At 36.5% G+C, this 23184-nt stretch overlaps 1 protein-coding gene across 1 annotated transcript in view; it reads left to right on the top strand.

The window, feature by feature from the left end:
- The window catches only part of LOC104461085 (dystonin-like), a 70849-nt gene that overhangs the window by 5953 nt on the left and 41712 nt on the right, over positions 1-23184 (top strand). The window contains exons 4-18 of the mRNA XM_010072540.1: positions 255-421; positions 2657-2816; positions 3069-3395; positions 3564-3648; positions 4781-5022; positions 6071-6277; positions 9985-10104; positions 10280-10387; positions 12083-12301; positions 15313-15516; positions 18347-18578; positions 18929-19155; positions 19847-19969; positions 20696-20797; positions 22827-22928. Of these exons, the coding sequence (XP_010070842.1) occupies positions 255-421; positions 2657-2816; positions 3069-3395; positions 3564-3648; positions 4781-5022; positions 6071-6277; positions 9985-10104; positions 10280-10387; positions 12083-12301; positions 15313-15516; positions 18347-18578; positions 18929-19155; positions 19847-19969; positions 20696-20797; positions 22827-22928 (2625 nt within the window). The remainder of the gene's footprint in view (positions 1-254; positions 422-2656; positions 2817-3068; positions 3396-3563; positions 3649-4780; positions 5023-6070; positions 6278-9984; positions 10105-10279; positions 10388-12082; positions 12302-15312; positions 15517-18346; positions 18579-18928; positions 19156-19846; positions 19970-20695; positions 20798-22826; positions 22929-23184) is intronic.

Here is a 23184-nt window from a genome sequence, read left to right as displayed (position 1 = left end):
CTTGGTGAAACTGCTGTTCGTAGCAGAACAGTTGAGAAATTAACGTGAGCATGTGTTGGGGGGGAGCAGGTTGGTGTATGGGGGGTGGGTGTGTGTCTCTTTTTGATTAGCATTATTCACACTTTCTTCACAATATAGGCATTGCTTTTTTTTTTGTTTAACACGTTTTCAAGAAGTCTAGCTCCTTCTGTTTTTACACTTGCGTTAATACAGTGTTTCTTAATAACTTGGTGCCTGGATTGCTTTCTCTGTAGCTTCTCCAGAGGTTGCTGGATGACCGCAAGCCTACTGTTGAGGTGATCAAGCGTGAAGGGGAGAAAATTGCAGAGTCAGCAGAACCTGCTGATAGAGTGAAAATCTTGAAACAGTTGAGTTTCCTGGATAGTCGATGGGATGCATTGCTCTCTAAAGCTGAAGCAAGGTATTTGAAATTCTTTCATAGATTTGAAAAATGTAGACATAGCATGTGATAGATGACTAGGAGCAGCATGTGGAACTCTGTAGTGTGAACTTTTGTAAGTGCTATCATTCTTGTTATTACATTACATTATTGTGTCTTGATGTTGATGCAATAGGTCCTCTGAAGGAAAAGTGGAGATGAGTGACTTGAACAGACCAAGAGCTTTTAAAAAAAGTTTAGCCTTAAGATGCTACAGTCTGCTAGGATTAACTGCATATGTATCTTCTGAATATTTTATCTCTTAGTTCATTAGAATGCAAGTTTCTTGATGCAAGAACCTGTTTTGCATAGAATCGAGTGCAAATTTTGCACTTAACAGATAATAATGGTGTTGCCTTGGAACTTCAAAATCCTGACATGCTGCTACAAAGAGGGGGCCCTCACCTCTTCTTCCTTTTTTCTGTTTGGTGTTATCCATATAATTAGTTTCTACAACTTAGAGATCCTCATGCTGTCAGTTGCTGATGTAGTTATGCAGAGTGCTGAGCTCTCTTAGTTCTCAAGAAGAAGAAGGTCCATCAGAGTACATAGATATATTCTAGCAACACAGAAGACAGTCTCTTAAAGACATTGCTGTCCAATTAAAGTTCCAATTAAAAAAAACAAAACCCAAAACAAAAAAAACCCCCAAAACCATATACACAACGTCTGTGTATACACACACACAGATTTATGAGTTGTTGTAGATGGAAAGTTATGTACTGTAAAGCGTCTTTGAAGAAATCTGTGTTGAAAGGGTTGCTGAACATATTTTCTGGGTGGGGATTTGAAAAAGAACAGCCTGTTCAGAGTAGAGAGAAGAACATGCATAAGGGGTGGCCTGAAAAAGGCGTATAATTGAGAACAAGAGAGGACTAGGAAAGTTGAAGAAGAGGCGTTGAAGTGAAGAGAGAAGCTTTACAGTGAAGAACAAATGGATGTGTTTGGATTTGGGTGCTTAGAGTAGTATTGAATTCGTCTCTGTTATCTCCTGCTCCTTCTGGTAACCCCTCTTTAGCTCCTTTACTCTGAACCTATTTTGTTACCTTATACTAATAATATGATTATTTTATTAGTTGAGTCAGCCACTAATAGACCACTACTTTTCTTTCTTTTTTTTTTTTTAGTTGAAGGAATCTGACTCGTTAGCTGGGGTAAATGTTAATGTCATGTTTAATTTAATATTATTCTCCCAGTCTGGTGGTATTTCATTAAAAATCAAATTGCAGCTTTTTCCAAGCCATATATTAGCTGCAAGCTTGTCTCTGTTTTTCTTTGGCAGGTCTCTAGAAATGAAGAGATTTGAGGATGTTTTTGAAAACTATGTAGAGTACTTCACTGAGTGTTATGTGGCAAAGTGTGTCAAATTTACTTTGTTTGTAGGCCTTGGGAAGCACATATAAACATAGCTTTTATCTGGAATGGGATCCCCATTTGAAAGACACTATTGTGATGTTTTTAATGTAGGGCAAATCTCTCTTAAGATTAAAAGTCTGCTTGAATGAAATCTGTTCAGCAGTGGTTGTAGAGAAGACTCTTCCTGTAATCAGGAGCATTCTCTGAAATGTAATACTGAAATAGAAATGTTTTCGATACTGCTTTTTTTATTTTGAAGGTCAAGTCTCTGTGCTTTATTACCATTGTCACTAACTTAATTGAGAGCTTTTATCCAGAACAAGGTATGCAAAAGTAGAGCCAGTTCACATCATTGAGCAAATGTTTAAAGATATTTTACAGTGCTGAGGAAGGATGACAATATGTTCTGGTTCAGTAGAGCCTTTGCCTAACTTTAAAACGTCTAATAGTCAGGGGAATGTAACTTTATGCTTAAAGACAGCTAGAAACTTGAGACCTATCCTAGCTGGGTATAAACCAATGCTTTGCTGAATTGAGTGCTAGATTATTTTTAGCAAGAAGTATATGAATAAAGTGATTTCCCCCCCCCCCAAACTTGCATATTAGCTAAAAGAGTTTCAACCAGCTTTGGAGGTGGTTTGTTTTTGTTTTTGTTTTTTTTTTTTTAATTTTATTTTATTTTTACTTTACCTTGGTTTTCATTGAATATTGTGGATATATTTCTATTGTATTTGGTGACTAGTTCCTACAATAAAACAGAATTATTTCCTTTTTTTGCAAAGGATTCAAGGGACTTTTTTTTTAAACTATTTCTCACTTACTTCATCACAAAAAATGACCTTTCTCTTGGCCTGTTGATAGGAACCGTCAGTTGGAAGGCATCTTGGTGGTAGCGCAGAAGTTCCATGAAGTCCTGGAGCCATTGGTGGAGTGGCTGACCGCCACAGAGAAGAGGCTTGCAAATGCAGAAGTCATTGGAATGCAGGCCTCCCAACTGCAGCAGCAAATTTCTGAACATACAGTAAGATACAAACCACACACTTGCTTCTGTTGTTCCTTTTAGATGCTTCTGTAAAGTACAACACAACTGGCGAAGCTGTTGTGGTGTACCTATGTTCTACCATACTGAATTTGTAATTTGTAATTTGAGTTTTCTATATTTACATTGGCAATGTGTCCTTTTTAATTCAGTTTTTATTGAGTTCCACTTACATTTCTTTTATGTTTTTCTAGTTTTCTTTTCCATTATTCTTCATGATTTAAAAAAATATAGGCCCTAGAAGATGATGTCCTAGCTCACAAAAAGAGTTTACATCAGGCCATTAGCACTGGTCAATCTCTAAAGACTTTGTGCTCCAGGGAAGATAAAGATATGGTGCAGGAAAAGCTAGATTTTTCTCAGGCCCGGTACACTGAGATTCAAGAGAAGAGCACCAGCAGGTCTGAACTTCTCCAGCAAGCTTACAGCAATGCTCAGATTTTTGTGGAGGACGAAGTTGAATTGATGAACTGGCTGAATGAAATCCATGAAAAACTGAGCAAATTGTCAGTCCAAGACTGCAATACAGAATTTATTGAGAAACAGCACTCTGAATTACCTGTATTTTGATTTATGTCAATTTATTATTTAAGTCATTTTTAGTTTGATTTATGTTTCCATAATTCATTTTTTATTAATATATTTTGTTTAAAAAGTCAGTATGCTTATTCCAAATAAAAATAATATAATTTGTTGTGTCTGTGCTAACACAAATGATCTTTCTCTTAGGATCTTCTTGAGGAGATTCTTCTTAGAAAACAGAATGTTGATTTGGCTATACAAAATGGCTTAGAGCTTCTCAAGCAAACAACAGGTGAGCAACGATTCATCAGGCTTTTTCTCTTGTGCTTGTAAATGCTTATGGGAAAATTAAAGTGGAACTTCTAAATATTAGTCCATATTTGCTGGTTTAAGCGGTCATAGTTGTTTATTTTCATAAAGGTTTGAGGTCAAGGTAGGTTATGTTTTTGGGCCTATTTTACTATTAATGTAAGTGAGCAAAAGTCCTTTTTGGCCTGCAGAGAATTTGGCCCTTGAATCCTTTATTATGTTTAGTGGAAAATTATTTTAGTGAACCTGCATTCCATTCCTAATAGCAAGTTATGGACATTACTCATAATGGAGGGCTGTTTGGCAGTGGATGCAGTCAATTCCCTGTGGGCATCCACAGATGAACGAGATGTTAGACTACCTTTTACTGCAAGAGAAAAGCTTCTTCCATTGGAGCTAATACCGTGGGAAAAGTTCATTCCAGTTGTACACAATGTGTCTGTTCTGTCGATCAACATCTGTCCGGATTTTCCAGTACTTCTAAAGTTCTTGAACTCTTTAAGATGCCCATATGGTTAGGGGTAGAAGGGGGTATCCTGTTCTGTTCTAAACTTAGACGTTATCCATAGTCTATAATGAAATCTGAATATATGCTAATAAATTTCAGTAGGTTGTTTTATTTTAGCCTCTGAGTTGTGTTTCAAATGGATAATTAGAGGGTGTACAGTGATGTCAAATATTACTGTAATTGAAAATCGAGGTAGTATTTTGTTGATTTTTTTTTTCCCCTTCACATTTTCAGTAACTTTTTTATAATTTTTGGGGGTGCCTTTATAAGAAATATTGTAAGGGTGGATTTTTTTTTAGGAACGTTTGTGTTAAATATTGGATCTAAGTCCTTATTTTCTAACAGTTCAGTAAAGCAGAAAAAAGACAAGGACAGATTCTGGGTTGAGGTAAACTTTGTAGCTCTGTGGACTTTGTGATGGTAGGGTAATTTACAACAGTTGAGGATTGACCTTGTCATCTTGTTTGGGTTATTTTATAAATCAAACACTGAGATTTCTGTAATAGTTGGGGTGTGGGATTTGGGTTGTTTTTTTTGGGGTTTTGGGGATTTTTTTGCTTTTAAAATATTTGTGATCACAGGAAATAACATCCCTCTGATATTTTAGGTGATGAAGTTGTAATAATTCAAGATAAACTAGAAGGCGTTAAAGCAAGATACAGAGACATTACCAAATTGAGTTCTGATGTATGCGAGACCTTAGAGCAGGCTCTGCAGCTTGCACGTCAGCTGTACTCAACTCACGAGGAACTCTGCAAGTGGCTTGACGAAGTGGAGGTGGAGTTACTCTCATACGAAACTCAAATACCAAAGGGTGAAGAATTAGGCCAAGTAAAAGAAAGACAAAAAGTAGGTTTCAAAACCTGTGATTTTTTTTATTGCTCTATATGCAGCTAGTTTTTGTGTTAACTTATGTTTGGCATGAAGTTGTTTTGTGAATAACTAATTTTGGCATCATCACTTTTGGCTAAATGTTAGTTAAGAATGTTAGTTAAGAATCAAACTCACTTTCCAGGGTCATCTGGTATAACCACTTATGAAATTGGGCTGAGGTTTATTTTTAGCACAAGAGAAGCATACCATTTCCTTTTTATTCAAGCAGCTACCTAGTCCCAGGAAAACTCTTTAAGTTGTCAAACAAAGTTATTTTGGTTCTTTACTTGTGACATGGATAAAATCCTGTAAAGTATAAAGAGTCAGCGTTTAAAATGTATGTTACTAAACTTGTTTAACAATATTTATTTCAAATGAGAAATTGTAGTATAAACTGGATGGTGCAGAGAATGTTGAGGGGGGTAAGCAAAAAAAAAAAAAATCTTTCCATTAAATTCCATATATATATATGAAAAGAAAGGAAACAGCGGTGGGGTTTTCTGTACAGGCAAAAACTCATTCCTGAAGCATTGTGTCATGATTTGACTGGAATTTAATCCAGTCATGGCTCATTTAGGAAATCACTTGAATTAATCATATTTTGCTTTATTGCATGACAGATTTCAGTTGCTAGTGATTTAGTTCCTTATTTGCAGGTTGCAAATAATATCCGTTGGTTTTATTTTCCTTGGTTGCTTCGTTAAGTACTAACAACTCTTACAAAATTACAAAGAATTTCAGACTGTCATACTGGAGAAATATATTTAAGATATATTCTGTAGAAAATTCTCTTCAAGAATCACCCACTTTTCTATCAAACAGCTTAAAGCTCAGTGTCAAAAAGCTGATACAACTGAGCTGAAAATAAGTGTGCTAATTTGTCCCTTTGGTTTGTGTGGAGAACATTTCAGTTCCTGACTTACGGAGTAGTTGAAAGGATAAAAAAAACCAAATCAAAACCATGTGCAAGCTATGTGTGTTCATCTTGTATTCTGGTATATTTACTTTAAATGGCCTTTTTCAGGAGTTGAATAATGAAGCAAAGAAAAACAAAGGCTTACTGGACACACTGAATGAAGTTGGCAGCGCCTTCCTGGAGCTGGTGCCATGGAGGGCCAGAGAGGGGCTTGACAAGATGCTAACGGAGGACAACGAACGTTACAGATTAGTGAGTGACACGATCTGTCAGAAGGTGGATGAGATTGATGCTGCCATCCTGAGATCCCAGCAGGTACTGAAAACTGTTCTTTGGGCAATAACAGTGTCTGGCCATGTGTACCTGAACAAAAGATGTACTTTAATAATGTTGACAAAAATTTGTTGTGCTGGAGCAGCAAAAGGCCTGTTTGAATGAAATGGGACTCCACTGTTAAGTTATGAATGCTGGAACTCAGGTAATGTGTACACTGTAGTTGTCTGCCTTATTGTTGACACCAACATCAGTCTTGTAGCTAAATTTCTGCAACTGTCCTGTGGCTCCTTAAGTGGGAGTTTACTTAAGAGCTGAATGGCCGATCTCTTCTGTAGATTGTGTTGTGTTAAGTAAAATGTGGTCCAGAACCCCAGACAATTTTACTGGATGCAACTCTGAAGTCACTAGGGTTGCCACACCTTTTAGCATCAGCTGATTGTCTTGCTCCTCTGTATTTTCCACAAATAGAAGCTGGATCATCTTGTTCAAGCTGTAGTAGAGGATTTAAATAACAATTGCTACAATGCTTTTCTTCTTGGGGCTCAAAAATTGAGTTATTTAATATGTGTACATTTCTGTACGTGCACAGAGGTGTATGTGTAGGTACACTTTGAGAACTGGAACTCTAATTTCATCACTAAATAGTCCCATGTTTAAGCTTATTTAGAAATTCATCATGGAAAACGGATCTTCCAATGTCTGCCTACAGTTCAGACATAAAAATATTGCTGGAGATTTCTGTTTCTGCTAATAGCTCCTGTAAACAGTTGTAACAAGACAAGGAGAAAGAATGTGTGATATTTTCAAAGTTTGCAGAAAGCTGACTAAAAAAGGCTGGCAGTAACTCAGATCTCCTTGTAACTGAGGTTAAAAATAACTTAATGTTTCTTCTAAGGGGTTTGCAGTAAATATTATCTTGTCTCATTTACCAAATCCTCAGAAATGAAGGGTGTTTGGTTTTGATTTTGTTTGGGGTTTTTTGTTTTTTTTTTTTAGTGAGTGATAAGGTGAGATAGGAGAGTATATATTGGCTCTCCTTCAACTTATCTGAACTCAGTATGTTGCATCCCCCAGTACAAGTTCAGCAGATTGAGGTCCAGGAATGAAAGGTCCGGAGCAGCTGCTCCACTAGCTAACATTTCAAGGGCGCATTGCACCCTAGTCCTGTGTACCCCTAACCTCCACTTCAGCCCAGCTTGCGTCACCATAATATACTCCTATACACCATGTCCGATGATAAATGTCAGGTGGCTTAACGTGCTTCCAGTGAAGCATCAACTACTTTTAGCTTAGAGAAAGAGCACACAAAAAATATTTTTGGAGAAGCTAGTGCTCTGTAGGCTTACCGTGTGTCACCTTGTTCAAGTGCCTGTACTATTAAAAAGTTCTGGGTGGAGGACAAAGCCGCTGAGAATATGAGGGTTCAATGGGAGTAGTGTGGAGTCCGTGCTGGATGTTACTGGGCCAAGGTGAGAAGTGCAGTAAGCTATGGGAATGGGGAAGCATATTGTTTCATGTTGTAAATGGAAGCTGAAAGGCTTAATAGACTAGTGCAATGTCCTGTTTTTTAACTACCTGGGCAAAATGTTCCCAGATGGATACAGTTACTCTAGAGGTAAATTTAGCTGTATGTTTTAATCTTAATTTCTCAACACTGAAGGCATTGGTTGGTGTCTTACCCTAGTGAAGGAGTGCTACATAGAAACAGTAGATCATATCTACTTTTGGCTTACTTGTTCTTCACTCTAAAGCGGCCATAGAGAGTGCTTTAGAAAGCGTTCACAGAGCAAATCACAATGCCTTCATATGCAGAAGTCAGCCATTCCTGGAAGAAAAAGTACCACAATGAACTATGCTTGATTAAACTGGGTGAGGAAGAAATAGGTGATTTTATAGTGACTCAAGTGAAGTTCAGAGCTCATAAATAACTGTCATGCATAATGGGAAGAAAACACTTCAAGTTTTGGATGCAGAGAGTACCAATTTTGTGCTTTTTATTTCTTACTGTTATATTTAAACATCACAAATTGCAAATCTTATACCCTCAGCAAATGGAGTTTAGAGTCCTGTCCTTCCTTGATGCTATGTAACCTAGAATTTTCACTGTCATGCCTTGATTTTGTTATTTCCAGTACATATTTGCTCAATGTTACTTACATACCCGTGAATATTTGGTATCAGGAAGTTGCATTGCAGTTAATTTGTACATCTAATATTTGAAATCACCTTGTTCATTTCCTTCGTTTGGATTATAGATAGATATAGCCTCTGAAGATCTTGGTTGTGAACTGCAGTTTCTAGAGCCAGGATTTAACTACCAGTGGTGCATGTCCTTCGTTCTGGTGTTTCAGAACATACTTTTGTATTAGGAAGTCAAAATATTTAGGGCAAAACTTACTTTGTGTTACTTTAAATGAGAAGTGATATATAGTGAAAAAGAGTGTTTGTGCTCTCTTGCATGTAACAAATGGATTATAAAGGCTGAAAAACATTGACTCATAAAGAATGAAATCTGGGAACTGCTGCTTTTGTTTTTGTGTGACTCATGATTAAACACTAAGACAAGGCTGATTTAGTGGCTAAAGTCAGCTCCAGCTACGTTACAGGAGCGGCGCTGTGATGGTCTACAGCCACAGAAGCACAAACCAGCAGATTTAAAAGACAAGAGAGACTAGGGGTTGTCAGAAAGAGACTTCTGAGGGAAGTCAAGTAGCAGGTTCTGACCTAAAACGTCCTGACAGACTGACACAATAACTCAGAGCCATATTAATGTTCAGCTAATTGCAGTGAGGGTCGGAGTTTAAAATAAATAAATTCTGAGTAGTTTCTGCGATGATTGTTTTGTGCATCTGATCGCCCATGTAATGTTGCACTATGGCTTAAACTCAAAGCTGTCCCCACTGAGTAATGCCATGTGTGTGTGCTGAGACACGTGCCTGTAAACTGGAGCTGAAGAGAGAATGTATGATTTTTTTTTTTTTTTTTTTTAAATTTGGTCTTGCTTTTCAGAAGAGTTATATCCCCATGTACTGCTTTGCGGGATCTCATGCTCTTCTTCATAAACTAGTAAAAAAACAGAATCCTTTAAATCCTCTCATTACTTTAGTAATTTCTGAAACATAAGTGTTGACTAATGGTAGTCAAAAGTTAATCTTTTAGGAAAAGGACTGGCTGCACCCAAATGCCCCCCAAAATTGTCAGATTTAATCCAAGGTCTAGTTTTGGATTGAATCCTGTCTTTTCTGAATTCAGTGAGGTTTTTCCACTGACTTAGTTGAATTGTGATTGTCTTGCCTTTATCATTTAATACCAAAGCAGCTCTTAAGATTAAAAGGATAACATCAGACAGCCATTTCTGAGGATAATTGCGACACTAGCAGTAATAATAAACATAGAGATGGAAAAGACATGTGAAGGTAGAACAAAATGAAAATAGACGGTCAAGTTAAAACTCTGAAATTATAACCCTTTTTATTTTCTTATGTCTGTTAGAGGGCTGTAGGCTTTGGAAAAATGAATTTGCTTATGTTGCTTTGTCATGCTTATGAATTAAGCTGTTTGTCTTACAGTCCCTCAAAATGATTTTGGGCTTTGTATGTCATTTATATAAAAACCTCATATGTAAAGTGAGCCTCTATCTTTATAACAATTCAAAAGTATGCTTTTTAGTCTTTAAAATTCTTGCAACAGTTGTTCTAATTTCATATCTAAGAACCACTGAACTAATTTGTGTCTCACTCATTTAGTTTGATCAAGCAGCTGATGCTGAATTTGCCTGGATTGCAGAAACAGAAAAGAAACTGATGTCTCTGGGTGATATTAGGCTTGAGCAAGACCAGACCACAGCTCAGCTACAAGTTCAAAAGGTAAAAGAAATGCATTTCCAACTGTCATGTTAATTATTGGCCAGCACACTCTCCATCTAGAAAATGCACTGGCATGATTTAATTTTCAGTCCATCATAATGGATGTCAAGAATAGTGTTTGCTCCATGTACTCTTTTTTTTTTTTTCCCCTGACCGATTTTTATTGTGTTTCAAGGCTTTTACCATGGAGATTTTGAGGCACATAGATACTATAGATGAACTTGTTAAATCTGGGGATAAGATTATGAACACGTGCACGGAAGAAGAGAAACAGACCATGAAGGTAAAGTTCTTTTAAGTTGCAGCTACAGTGGTAGATATACAGATAATATATAAGTAGGATTTCTGTAGTGTCTTTTTCGAAGTACTAATGGAAAAGCATTCATTACAGCCACTTCTAGTCTGAGGATTGTAATACTAGAAGAAATGCTGTTATGTATCACTCTCCTTCCTTCAGGATGTTTGAAGAGCAAACACTGTCTACTTGCTTCATTGCCTGATACTAATTTGAAGCCCCATTTATCATCCTCATACATGGTAAATAGTATTTTAGCCAATGGACAATGGAGTGAATAGGTCTTAGTCATCTGGCATGGTGTGTGTGGAATCTGGCTGTTTATCTTCCCCAGTTCTCTTGGGTCAGTGATGCTCTGGGCGTGTGTATTTCTGTGCTGGATTCAGTGGCTGCACCTCAGTGTTAATCTTTACTTTCATTTCTGCTGATTTCAGTGCAGACCTTACTTGTCAAGACTGTTGCATCCTGTTGACTAACACAGTCCATGAAAGGCATTCTTATGCCATTGTTTGTTACACACACACACACACAGAACCTGATGCTGGGGCTGTATATATGTACAGACAGATTTTTCGTGCTGGCATTTAAGAATGGATTAGTTTGTGGGGTTGGGGTTTTTTTTCTAAATTACGCTGAGGCTGTATATGTTGTGTAAATTTAGTCCTTCCAATGACCACCCTCCTTGAACAGCAATACTTCACTAGTTGTGCTCTGCTGGAGGATCTCTGAATAAATTTGATTTGCTCTTAAGTGAATTTAAAATAGATGAGATGTTCTGTCTGTGAAACTGCAGTCATAAGGGAGAGCAGTTTTATGTGAGTCTCTATTAAATATTTGTATTTGTCAAAAATACTGTATATCTACGTGTTAGGCTATGTTTTGTCCTTTGGATAGCATCTCTGCACTTAATTTACATGCAAGACATAACAAATGAAAGGATCGCTTATTCTGCCAGAAAAAGTCTTTACTTCGCAATCAATGGCTTGCTTATATGCCTGGTTTTTCCAAGGCTAGCATTTATGTACATTGTCACGTATAGTATTTAATAAAAATGATAATATGGGTGGTCTTACACAGGAAAAATGTATAGCTAGTTGATAGTTTCTTTTATTATCACATGGCCAAATACAGTAGATCTGTAATGTTTAAACCTTGTAGTTCTATCATACTATTGATGGTAACGTACCCTTATTAGTTAATGTATGCTAACCTGGAAAATAATGTTTTGTGGTTTCTGTTTCAAGTTTGTAAGCTACAAGCACAACAGGATGCCCTATTCTCTTGCCATATTAAAAAAAAAAAAAAACCCAAAAAACTGTGTATTGTTTGTGATGCTTTGATTCAGAAATGTTGTGGAAAACTTAGTTTGTGCCAAGTGTCACAGAAGATAACCGTCTTCATTAAGGAAGTGGAGCTAAGATTTGCAGTCAAATCATTTGCAACTTGACTGGAAGCCCTATGAATAAAGTATTATTTGTCAATATCAGTATCATTAAGTATCTTCTAATTATTTTGAAAATACTCTGCCAAATTCCGATCTCCTGCGGTGTTGATTCTGTCCACCTTAAACACTGATACTGTGTTTGGTGGTTTGGTGCTATAATTATCAAAGATTGCTCAGAAATCAAGGTCATAGATGTGGAAAAACATACATTGCTATTTTTTGTTAATATTATTTTACAGAAAAAAATGGAAAGCCTCTTGCAGAAATATGAGGCAGTCTGTCAAATGAATTCTGAGAGAAGCCTCCAGCTGGAACGGGCTCAGTCTCTGGTTAACCAGTTCTGGGAGTCTTACGAAGAGCTTTGGCCATGGCTAACTGAAGCAGAAATGATCATCTCTCAGCTTCCTGCACCAGCCCTTGAATATGAAATTTTAAAGCAACAACAAGAAGTGCACAGGGTAAGCATTTTGCCAGTTTTGAAAAAAAAAAAGTGTCAAAAGCCAAGTAGTATTCTGCTTAGAACTGTGGAGTACTCTGCTAAACGCTGAAAACCCAGACAGTTATACTTCTGTTTGAAAAAGAATTATTTAAAATAGTAATACAAAGTAAATACGTTTTCAGTCATGCCTCTGCTGTTTCCCAAACTGTGGATGCAAACAAGATAAAAGCATAAAAGAGGGCTAAAGGGGAGGAAACTGCCATTGGAGTGAGAGAACTGAGCACAAAAAAGTTAATACTTAAGAAATATATTAAAGAGTAAACATTAATGTCGGTATTAGAACAAACCAAACCCATAAACAGAAAGAACAGACATGGGTTATTGTAGCAAGAAACAAAATAAGGTAAAATATGACTATCTAAAGAACTGGAGTACCTGCTGTCAGCATCCTGAAAGTGAAATGCTGCCTTTCCGTACAGTCTGTACAAATACACACGGATGTTGATCTTATGTACATGTAAAAAAATCGGGTTTTGTTTTGTTAGTATCATTGGAACTAAACTTAGCTGAGCCAGGAAGACGGGCGATTAGAGGGCCGGGAATTGATTGCTTGGGTTCCAGCCAATCCCATAATCATTTCTCATGTCAACTGTGTTTGTTATGTAATAATTAAAAGAAATAATTGTTTACCATAACACAAAATAGAGGCAACAGTGCTGTGGGCTGGCCACCATATGGGCTTTCTTACATGGACAAATAATCAGCTGGGATAAAAATTAGTACATTTCATACATGGCTAGTGGTATTGCATGGAATCAGATGTATCCTACCAAGGTTAATAACCTGCGTGTTTTGGCACATGCAAAGCCCATGTGGCTACTGGAGATAAACTGTCTCTCCCTACTGAGCTTAGAGTAACTAGGTTTGTTTTATTTTAGCTGCCTGAGTTAAGTGACTCAAGTTAGATAGGGTGAACCCTGGCTTCAAAGTCTTGTTTACTCTGAGACCAGTTGATGAAGATGTGCCACTTTTATGTACTGGTAAACACAGGGTTTGCTCATTTGGCTTTCTATTACGTCCACAATGAGCAAACATGCTCTACTAAGACTAGCTATATGACATGAGCTTTACAAACTATCTTGATTAGTCACTGTGAACTAAATCATGCTTGCTTTACTTACAGGATTGTTTCCCATCTACTATAATCACTCTGCTTGCATGAGAGGCCCTTCAGATGAGCTTCTATTTTTATGTTTTCCTTGGGCTATGCCATTAGCTGAGATTTGTTTCTTAAGTAGAAGATTAATGTGAGGCAATTTTAACATGTAATCTGATCTGAAATACTTGTTTACTGGAATTCTTTGCCCAATAGCAGGTCATGGAGAAGGCAAAATCATTTATTGTTCTATTTAAAAAAAAAAAAAAAGGTTCTGAATGTGAATTGAAAACAGTTTTCTGTATTCACTTACATTTCTGTTCTGATGTATGTACTGATTACTATCTTTGTTCCAAGTCATGGAATTCATACGGTTGATTCTGTGCAAGTAAGAAGCAGTCAATTTGGTTCGAATTGGGCTGAGTACTAGCGTAAGGTTTGGACCCAGAAATGCGCACTCTTGTGGCCTTGTATCAAATCATCTCTTTGTGCACAAAAATAAAACACTAAAATATTTTCTAAAACCTTTCAAACTGTTCTTAGTTTCACCTTTTCCCCTTCTCTGCTAATCAGTGTTATTTTTCTTATTTCAAGGTATGCAAATAGAGTTACGTTCTCAGCAAGTAGCTAGAGTCAGGGGTTTTTGTGTTTTTGTTGCTGCTTTGTCATCAGGGGACTCTCCACAGTCCACTCTCCACAGCTCCCCTCTTCTGAGGAGGAGCAAGTAAGCACTATTGGGATTTCTTTTTAAGGGAAGGACCTTAGTTGAAGAGAAGAGGATTTATTTACACTGAGACTGATACAGGCCCTTTTCTGTGTCTTTAATTTAAACAAACTCTGAACTGGGAGGAACAGAGCATGTGCCTCTCATGTTCCTGCACAGGGCCTATAGGGCAGAAACATGTGGAGTTCACAGCACTCAGAGGGACGGTGCCTCACAGGACAGTGAGACCTTTCTGACAAGGGATGAATGAGCTGAGAAAATAAATAAAACTGGAGGGAAGGATCGGGCTACTTCCACAAAAAAACCTTTCCCTTTTGTCAGATCTATGGGTGCAAGTAAATAAAATCCAAGTCCTTAGACAACTTGGAAGGCACCTTGTGACCTTTCACTTCCACAAGCCTCTGCACAGTCTTCCCTAACTTCAGGGGTAGATGATGGGAGGGAGTAGGCAGCTGAGATCAAATTTAATTTACTTCTTAATTACCTGTTTAAACCTTGTCAGTTATAATAGCATTGTTGTGAAGACAGAGGGGTCTTGTGGCCAGAGGGGAGACTGCTAAAATAGCTTGATACCAGGTCTCTACTGATCAGTCTGCCTTGTCCTTTTATCCTTTTCACTGATTTCTTTGACCCTTCCTTATGCTATTTTCCTCTTTTTAAATCAAGGATAATTTAAATTAATATTCTTGCAATTCCGGTACCTCTTTCTGTGATGTTCTTAAATGGAAGGCTTTGCAGCAAGTGACAAATGTCAACATGAAAAGCATACATGGTGGTGTTATGCAAGTCTGGAATATTATTGCCATTTCTGTCATTATAGGTACTAAATATGATGGGGAGTGTCTGTTGCCAGCATCAAATGCCTAGTCAGCATTTTATATGTTGCCTGTAATTATATGTCCTACAAGAGTATTGCATGGACCTTTCCAGTGCATCTCTATGATTTTTCAGGCCTGGATAGCTCTGTGTTGGAATGGGAGACATCACTGGCAGAACAGTCATTGACTTTATTTGATATTGTTTGTGCTTTACATTAGGATGAAGAGTATTTGTTTGGAATTTCTTGCCAGCTGGATGTGTTAAAAGTGTAGACAGCTGTAATGTGGTGGTGCAAGCATAAGAAACTGATAAGTTGTTTCATTTGTTATAGCAACTGCGTGAGCTGATTGCTGAGCACAAGCCTCATATAGATAAGATGAGCAAAACTGGGCCTCAGTTGGTGGAGCTGAGCCCAGCAGAAGGTTTTTCTATCCAAGAGAAATATGTGGCAGCTGACACCCTTTACAGTAAAATTAAGGAAGATGTCAAAAAGCGAGCACTGGCACTGGATGAAGCCATTTCTCACTGTATCCAGGTATTAATTTAAGTTTAAAGTATAATTGGATTCATTCAAATGGAAAGATACACAGAAATTGTCATCTTACGTGTATGTATCAAGACTAAACTGCTGTTTTGTCTGTATTTTTCAACCTAATGGCCTGTGAATGTTCGTATCACTGCTTATGGCATTGATTTCTGTATTTCTCGAGGGGTTATAATCTTATATATTGGTCAGTATTATGACTGCTGCAGTTGAAAAATATTATTGCTTCTTAATTTTGAAGTTAAAAAAGGGGACATTTGGTCTAAAGATATGGGATTTTATTTTCACTTCATTCTGTTTCCTCTTGCTGGTCTGTTACTAGCTGATGCTTTGTGTGTGGATGTCACTGTTGATCAGTTGAGTATAGTTATGTCTCGAACTTGGCAGCTTTACTTACAGTCCGATACCAGTGGAACTAGAGGGCAATTTGGCAGCAGTAATAGCGTTTAGTCTTCGTAGCAGACCCACGATAACTTAATGTAATAAATACTTAAACTGTTATGTAAAAGTCTTGCAAGCAAAGTTAGACCTCACAAAGCATTATCATAAGCCTAAAATTGAGATCAAGTCCATAAAAGCTGCATATCCTAGGTTCATCAACCTATGTAATGATCCTTGACAGAGTATTGATCGGTATCACGTTCTAGAGACTTTTAAATATTGGATTGTCATTAAATCCAAACTGAAATTCTTTTACTGAACCCCAAATTCAGAAAAGAACTTGGTAAAACTGTGTACATTAACCCATACAAAAACCTGAATAAAAAGACTTTGCTCTGTACTGCTGGTTTTATAGGAAATTTCACTTTTTCCTCTGGTCACTGGAAATTAAGTGCTATATTCTGCTCAGGTATAAAATAGTAAATAAAGAAATACACCTTAAATGTCTCATCAAGTCTACATTCTAAATAGTTTTTGTCAAAGGTCATTGTACTTATGTCACATTCCTAGACCCTGCAGACTGAGTTTAGGAAGCTAAACAAAAAAGTGACATGAGATACCATCCTACTTTTGAACTGGTTATAGGCCTTATATTATACTTGAAGTCATTCTAAACACCTTCCTTATTTACACCTCTGAAAGACATCTGATAATTTATATTCAGTGTTTATCATAAATTCTCAGTCCTCCCCCAATTTGGAGCTGCACATTTGAAAATCAAGCCGTTTACTTAGCATTTGAGTCCCTGCTTTGTGTATGTGACAGACATTAACACGTTGTACTGGTTATGTACAGAAAGCAAGAATAAAAATGCATTCTTTGGTAACAGCTAGAATATAATCAGATGTTGAGAAAACACATAATTATTTATGCAATACTTTAAGGTTCATTTTATATACGTAAATGTATATGCAGATGGTGAAGCAAAGCATTGTAACAGCCAGAATGTAATTTTATATAATCTCCTTTTTTTATTAAGATATGTAAACATATATTATCAGGGCTCTGTACTACGATGGCTATGTCAACGTTTGTCTAGACAGTCCTGGAAGAACAATGATTTAGTTCTTCAGGTTTTAAATTATATTAAATTGCATTATGTATCTAAGGCAGGACATCACCTGTGGAGCGAGAATGAGAGCTTGTGAAGACTTGCATTTTCTTCCTTTTAAGTTCTAAAACGCTTTGTCTCATTCATTGAAGTATGAGTACAAGGAAGCCTACTGAATGCGCTGACAATTTTAAAATGTAATATATATGTCCTAAAATTACATCTGAATATTGCCAATTTCATTTTAGTTTTTATCACTTCTGTAAGGTTTTGTTGCCACAATAGGGTTTTCAGAAGTCTTGAATGTGGGAAGGCTACTTATCTGTCATAACACATTTTGCTGGTTTGTATGATATTCACACTTCGGGCAAAAACACTGAGTCCCTAACAGTAGTCACAGAGTCTGATTTGAAGTGGGTTGTATGGTGGGAAAACGTAATTACATTCGTACTGCCTATATTCCTTTGAATAGAAGGGATGTAGCTATTTGTTCATAATAAGGTAATCTTGTTTTGCTCTGCTCTTTCTAGCACCTTTCCCAAGTGTAGTTGAGTGCTTTTTGTAGATCCTGGAGGATCATTAAATGCACCCACAGTTGATTAATTTTGGTCATTTGAAAGGGGTATGGTGGTGAGGGATTTTTAGGAATCTCTATGGAACCAAAAGCATATAGTAAATGCTAACTTTGGACCTGTACCAAAGGATGAACTGCGTTAATATATCTGTAACTGAGTGTCTGGGCACCTAACCCAGGCTCAGGCAAATGTGGATGAACATAATACACACTACTGTGTGCTTCTAGTTGCAGAAAGTAATGTACCTTTACTGCGCTAACTAGTATCACCTGGGCGCTAACAAATGTCTTTTTGAATGACCTTACAAATCAAAGCTTAATGGGTGGTTATACAGCAGTATATTGGTCCTGATGTGAAAATGTGTGTATTTAGTATTAAGGGAAATATATTTCGAAGATGATGAAATCAGAAAGCCGTGGCTCTCCAAAATAAGGTGCAAACCACTGTATGAATTATGGAGGACTAAATGCAAGTAGATTTTGACATAAGTGTAGTATCGTTACACAGAGTGTCTCGGGACTGAGCCCAGACTTTATAGTAAAATTCTTAAATCTGAGAAGTACATTTTTGCAAGGTCATTTTTGTAAATTACAAACCACAAAGGGGAGTATTGCAAGTTGCACATATATTTTGCACAGATGTTAAATATGTTAATTTTAAAGTACCTTTTTCCAAGAGAATTTCAGCTACCATTTTTCAATTGTTTTTTTCTAATTTTTATGCCACTTCTTTCTGTCCTTTACCACCCTCCCAGTTCCATGACAAGATAGATCCAACTCTTGAATGTCTGAAACGCATAGTTGAACGTCTGAGGCAGCCACCTTCAATCTCAGCAGAGGTCGAGAAGATTAAAGAGCAAATCAGTGAAAATAAGAATGTGTCAGTGGATCTGGAAAAACTTCAGCCGGTGTATGAGACACTTAAACAGAGAGGGGAGGAAATGATTGCTCGCTCAGAAGGAGCTGATAAGGATAGATCTGCTAAAGGTAGTAGATTGAGGAAAGTTTCATGCAGTGGAAATGCAGCAAGCTGCAGCATATAAAAATCTTAATTTCTGATGACCACTAATCTGGGGATTGTGTTCTCCTGGAGAAGCTGCTAAAGATTTACAAATGCAAAGTATTAGTTTAAAATAATTCATCATGGATATGGCCTTTCTTTTATTTTTAAAGGCTATGTTGGTTGTTTCCACTTAACATTATAAGGAGTCCTGTAAAGAAACGATTTTAGAGTTTAAATTTTAAAATGTACACATATGTTTCTGCTGTAGAACCGTAGAGAGATTTATGGGCAAGAATTGTTTGCAAGGTAGTAATCTAGTTCCTTTGTTGTTTAGCTGTTCAAGATAAACTAGACCAAATGGTCCTCATTTGGGAAGATATCCAGACCTTGACTGAAGAAAGGGAGGCCAAACTATTGGATGTAATGGAACTAGCTGAAAAGTTTTGGTGTGATCATATGGCTCTTATAGATACTATTAAAGATACTCAGGACTTCATTCGAGAACTGGAGGGACCTGGAGTTGACCCATCTGTAGTCAAGCAACAGCAAGAAGCTGCTCAGGTCAGTAGAAAGTATTTTGTTAACTTAGACTATGTTATTTACAGTATGCAGAGAAAAGACAGAATTACTATGAAATACCACAGGAGAATATTTTCTCTTTTTAGAAACCAAGAGGGATAATTCTATAGAAATTTACTATAATGATATCCCAAGAGTCTATGGTAAATAACATGTGTAAGTGCTTACTTGCAATGAGCATACAGCATGTGCCTGTCCTTATATTTACATATCTTTTTATAAATATGTATATAATAAGCACGTCAGAGACTTTAAAAAGTTATACATACTTTAGATTCCTTGAGTAATACAAACATCTAAATGAAAGGTGTACAAATGTATTATGCTCTAAGCCTGTAATTATTTATGCTGATAGTTAAAGATTGGAAGGTTGAATGAAGACCTCTGAAAAAGAAAACACTCTGATTAAAGAAGTATAATTTAAAACTTCCTGTTTGTTTTTTTCCATCTCATGAAAAATGACATCATAAGCCATTGTTATAATTTAGCCTGATGTCAGTTGATTTCTCTCTGACACTGCAAAGGGATGCTTATATTTTAAGTATCCAATTGTAAGTCCAAGTGACTTTAAAGAAAACAAAGGTCAAATCCTGACATTTTCTGTCTTAAAAACAAGCTGTACCTAGATTATTAAATTTAGTACTAGGAGTGTTGGATTTTCTTCTGTTTGTAGGCTGCTAAAGAAGAAATTGATGGACTACAGGAAGAACTAGAAGCAGTTGTGAACCTTGGCTCTGAACTTAGAGCTGCTTGTGGAGAGCCTGACAAACCTATTGTAAACAAGAGTATAGATGAGGTATGGGAAATGCAGCTGCTTAAATCTGTTATGTTAGATGCTTGTTCAGATTAAATTGGTGTGCCCTTCCCACCCCCAACAAATTTTGAAAGTAAAAATGTTGTGGCAAAAATAAGATATCCCTGAAGCTTTTGTGTTAAAGTAAGGTTTGCTTTTCAGGTTAATGAATCTTGACTCAGATCAGATTAGAATGTACAGGCAATTTTATTTTATTGATTTATGGATTAAAATTTTTGTAAAAGACAGGTTTTTTGTAAAAATACTCAGTGGTTAATACAGTAGATGGCTACTTGTTGCAAAAGTAATGCTAGAATAAATTTCAGATACATCTGGTTTGTGCCAAGTGAGACAACTGAGACAATCCTGTTTGGATGACTACAGAGTACTTTAATTTCTCTAATGTGCAGCAATGTATGTTTCTTTTAAGCCACCTTTTTAAAATTCTGTATCTCCAAATGATTTAATAATAGTATTTCTTGTATTAACTATAATTCAAATGTTAATAAAAACATTCAGTAATCAGTATTGAAATTTACAGCTTTTGTAATCCAGAATCTCTAGTCTGAAGGAAACTATGCAATGATAAGGAGAACAAGAGTGTTGATATGGAATGAATATGAACTATTCATGCTTAGTTTATTGGTGTTATCAGTAAGTACTTAGTGAATGCATGTTATTTAGCAGTAAAAATTTTTGTCTATTGAAGTAAATTGCACTTACTTGCAGCTGAATTCTGCCTGGGATGCCTTAAACAAAACATGGACAGAACGAGACGATAAGCTTGAGGAAGCTATGCAGGCAGCTGTTCAATACCAAGATGGGCTGCAGGTAAGATGCTGTGATATACCTAACCCAATCTTGAGTCAATAGCATTTAATGTGGTTGTAGTAAAAAATGTCATGTGATTGGGTAGGTGATATGTAATGTATCACTCTGATTACAGTTACTGTTTTCTTCAGTAGACAGATTTTTTCTCAGGGTTGGTTGGTTGGGGATTTTTGCATTAAAGAATATACCTATTTCAGTTGCTTTCTTCATGTAGTTTTTCACATATTGCAATATGTTTAGATTAAAAATTAATGTCCCCTTGTTTGTTGATAAGAGCAGAGGTTTTTTGATAACCACACAAATTCACAGTAATCCTTCTCATGTTTTCCTGTGATAGTCAGTACTTCTCATGATAGGCAAGCTGAAGTTGTGACACATTGACATGATCTGAAAGGAACAGAAGACAGGTCGATATACTCACTTGCTGCGATTTTCTTTGAGTGGAGGACAATGAAATAACTTCCATTTAATGGCAGCTTTTTAATAAGTCAGATGTTTAAATATTTTAAGGAAAAAATATAATTAACGTAATGTTGCTGAACCATGATACTAATTCTTAGTATAATTTATCCAATCACAATTCTTCAGAAGATAATTCACTTTTTAAACCTGTAGGTAAATTCTCCAGCAGTTTTTTAAAGATATGTTTATATCTTTAAAATATATGTGCTGGTTTGGGATTTTTTTTTTCCATATTCTTTGCATGTTTTGTCAGAGTGGCATGGCTCATGTCTTTTGTCAGTGAATGGCTAGAAGATTGAAACATTTGAAAAGATTCTGAACACGGTCAGATTTTGCAAAACTATTTTTTTGTTCAGTGGAATTACTGTCTTTCTTGTTTCATTAAATCTTTAAAATTAGAGTTTCACATGACACTGAGGGCAATTGTTAGTGTGTTCAGTGGAGATAAAGCAGCAGTACACTCCGTAGTAATAACACAACGTTTTTTTTCCAGTGCACCCTCACTGTGTGTTTTTGTCCAAGTCTCTTATGTTCATATTGCCCAGAGGTTGACTTGTATGGTTACGTTAGGAACGTTGCCATTGGTTTAAGTGCTTTGTATTTCCTGTGGCTGTACATTGTACATCCTATAAGCGTGGTACTTTGTGAAAGAACTGTATTTAAATGCCTTCTTATGCTCATTTCAATAGACAATATGAAAAGTATTGTGAGCAGATTGTCAGCTGCAGCTGCCTCATCCTGTTGAGCTTGCTGGGGGTAGTTCTTTTTTCCAGGAGCTGTGTAGCAGTGGGCAGCTCTGACAAGCTATCCTAAGCCTTTCTCCATAATGAATCACAGATAATGAGCAGGAGGAAAAGGGCCTAGAAGAGGTGTTTTTTCCCCTGTGCAGTTACCCAGATTGATATAGCTGTTGATCTGTAAGTGGAGTGTTTTTGGGGTTCTTCTGCATTGTATCAGGAGCAAAAGAAGTACCCACAAAGCCTCAGAGCTGGAGAGACTTCATTTGTTTTTTCAAGTTACAATTGCATTATCCTACAGAGATGCAGTCAAGCTCAGTTACAGCACTTCACTATCTAATATGTACTGAATGGGTCATGTTCCATCTTCCTTACACAGATAACATTATCCTTCAAAAGAAGTTTTCTTTCTTGTAATAATAATTTAAAGTGTGTTATCTCTCAGCTACTGCCTTCCATCTTTACTCCAAAGGACTGCAGAGTTTGTCTTGTATTTACCTGTCAGGGTATTAATAAAAATTGCATATTTCACTCAAGAAGTAGAGTATACTCAGCATGAATAGTACTGTCAAAATATTACTGCTAATAAAAGTTCTGTCTTGCAGCATGTACGTTCTTGTAACCATTACATGGAATACTTTAGTTAATATTTGATCTCTTATATTGCAAAGAAACCTAGATTTCACTGAAGAAAGCTATTTCCTTTCAAAGAGCACAGAAATATTGTTCTCTGGAGTAAAAAAAAAAAATTCTGATATTTTACTTAATGCAACTTTCAAATATGGCACAATTTCTCTGCCTACGCTTCAGTTTCGTACTATGATTTTCAGGCAATATTTGACTGGGTAGACATTGCTGACAGCAAGTTAGCATCTATGTCCCCAGTTGGAACAGATCTGGAGACAGTGAAGCAGCAAACCGAGGAACTGAAGGTACGAACTAGCAATTTATTTCATTTATATTTTAATGTCTGCATTTTTTTGTGTTGTTTAGCGTTTTTCATGGTGAAAAGCAGTTTTCATTTTCAGTTTCTAGAAAAAAAGAACCTGTATGAAAATTTCAGATAACATTCCATTGGAAACTTTTAATTTGAAAATGTGTTCCATTTTAAAATCTGTTCCAAATTTTGATAAGATTATGCTTTATTTTGTGAATATGTTCTCATAGCCCAGAAATAATTGCAATAGC

Source organism: Pterocles gutturalis, unplaced genomic scaffold (genome assembly GCF_000699245.1).
Source record: "Pterocles gutturalis isolate BGI_N339 unplaced genomic scaffold, ASM69924v1 scaffold15642, whole genome shotgun sequence".
NCBI lineage: Eukaryota > Metazoa > Chordata > Aves > Pterocliformes > Pteroclidae > Pterocles > Pterocles gutturalis.
The sequence above is the reverse complement of the archived record's forward strand: the minus strand, read 5'-3'. Positions and strand labels throughout refer to the sequence as shown.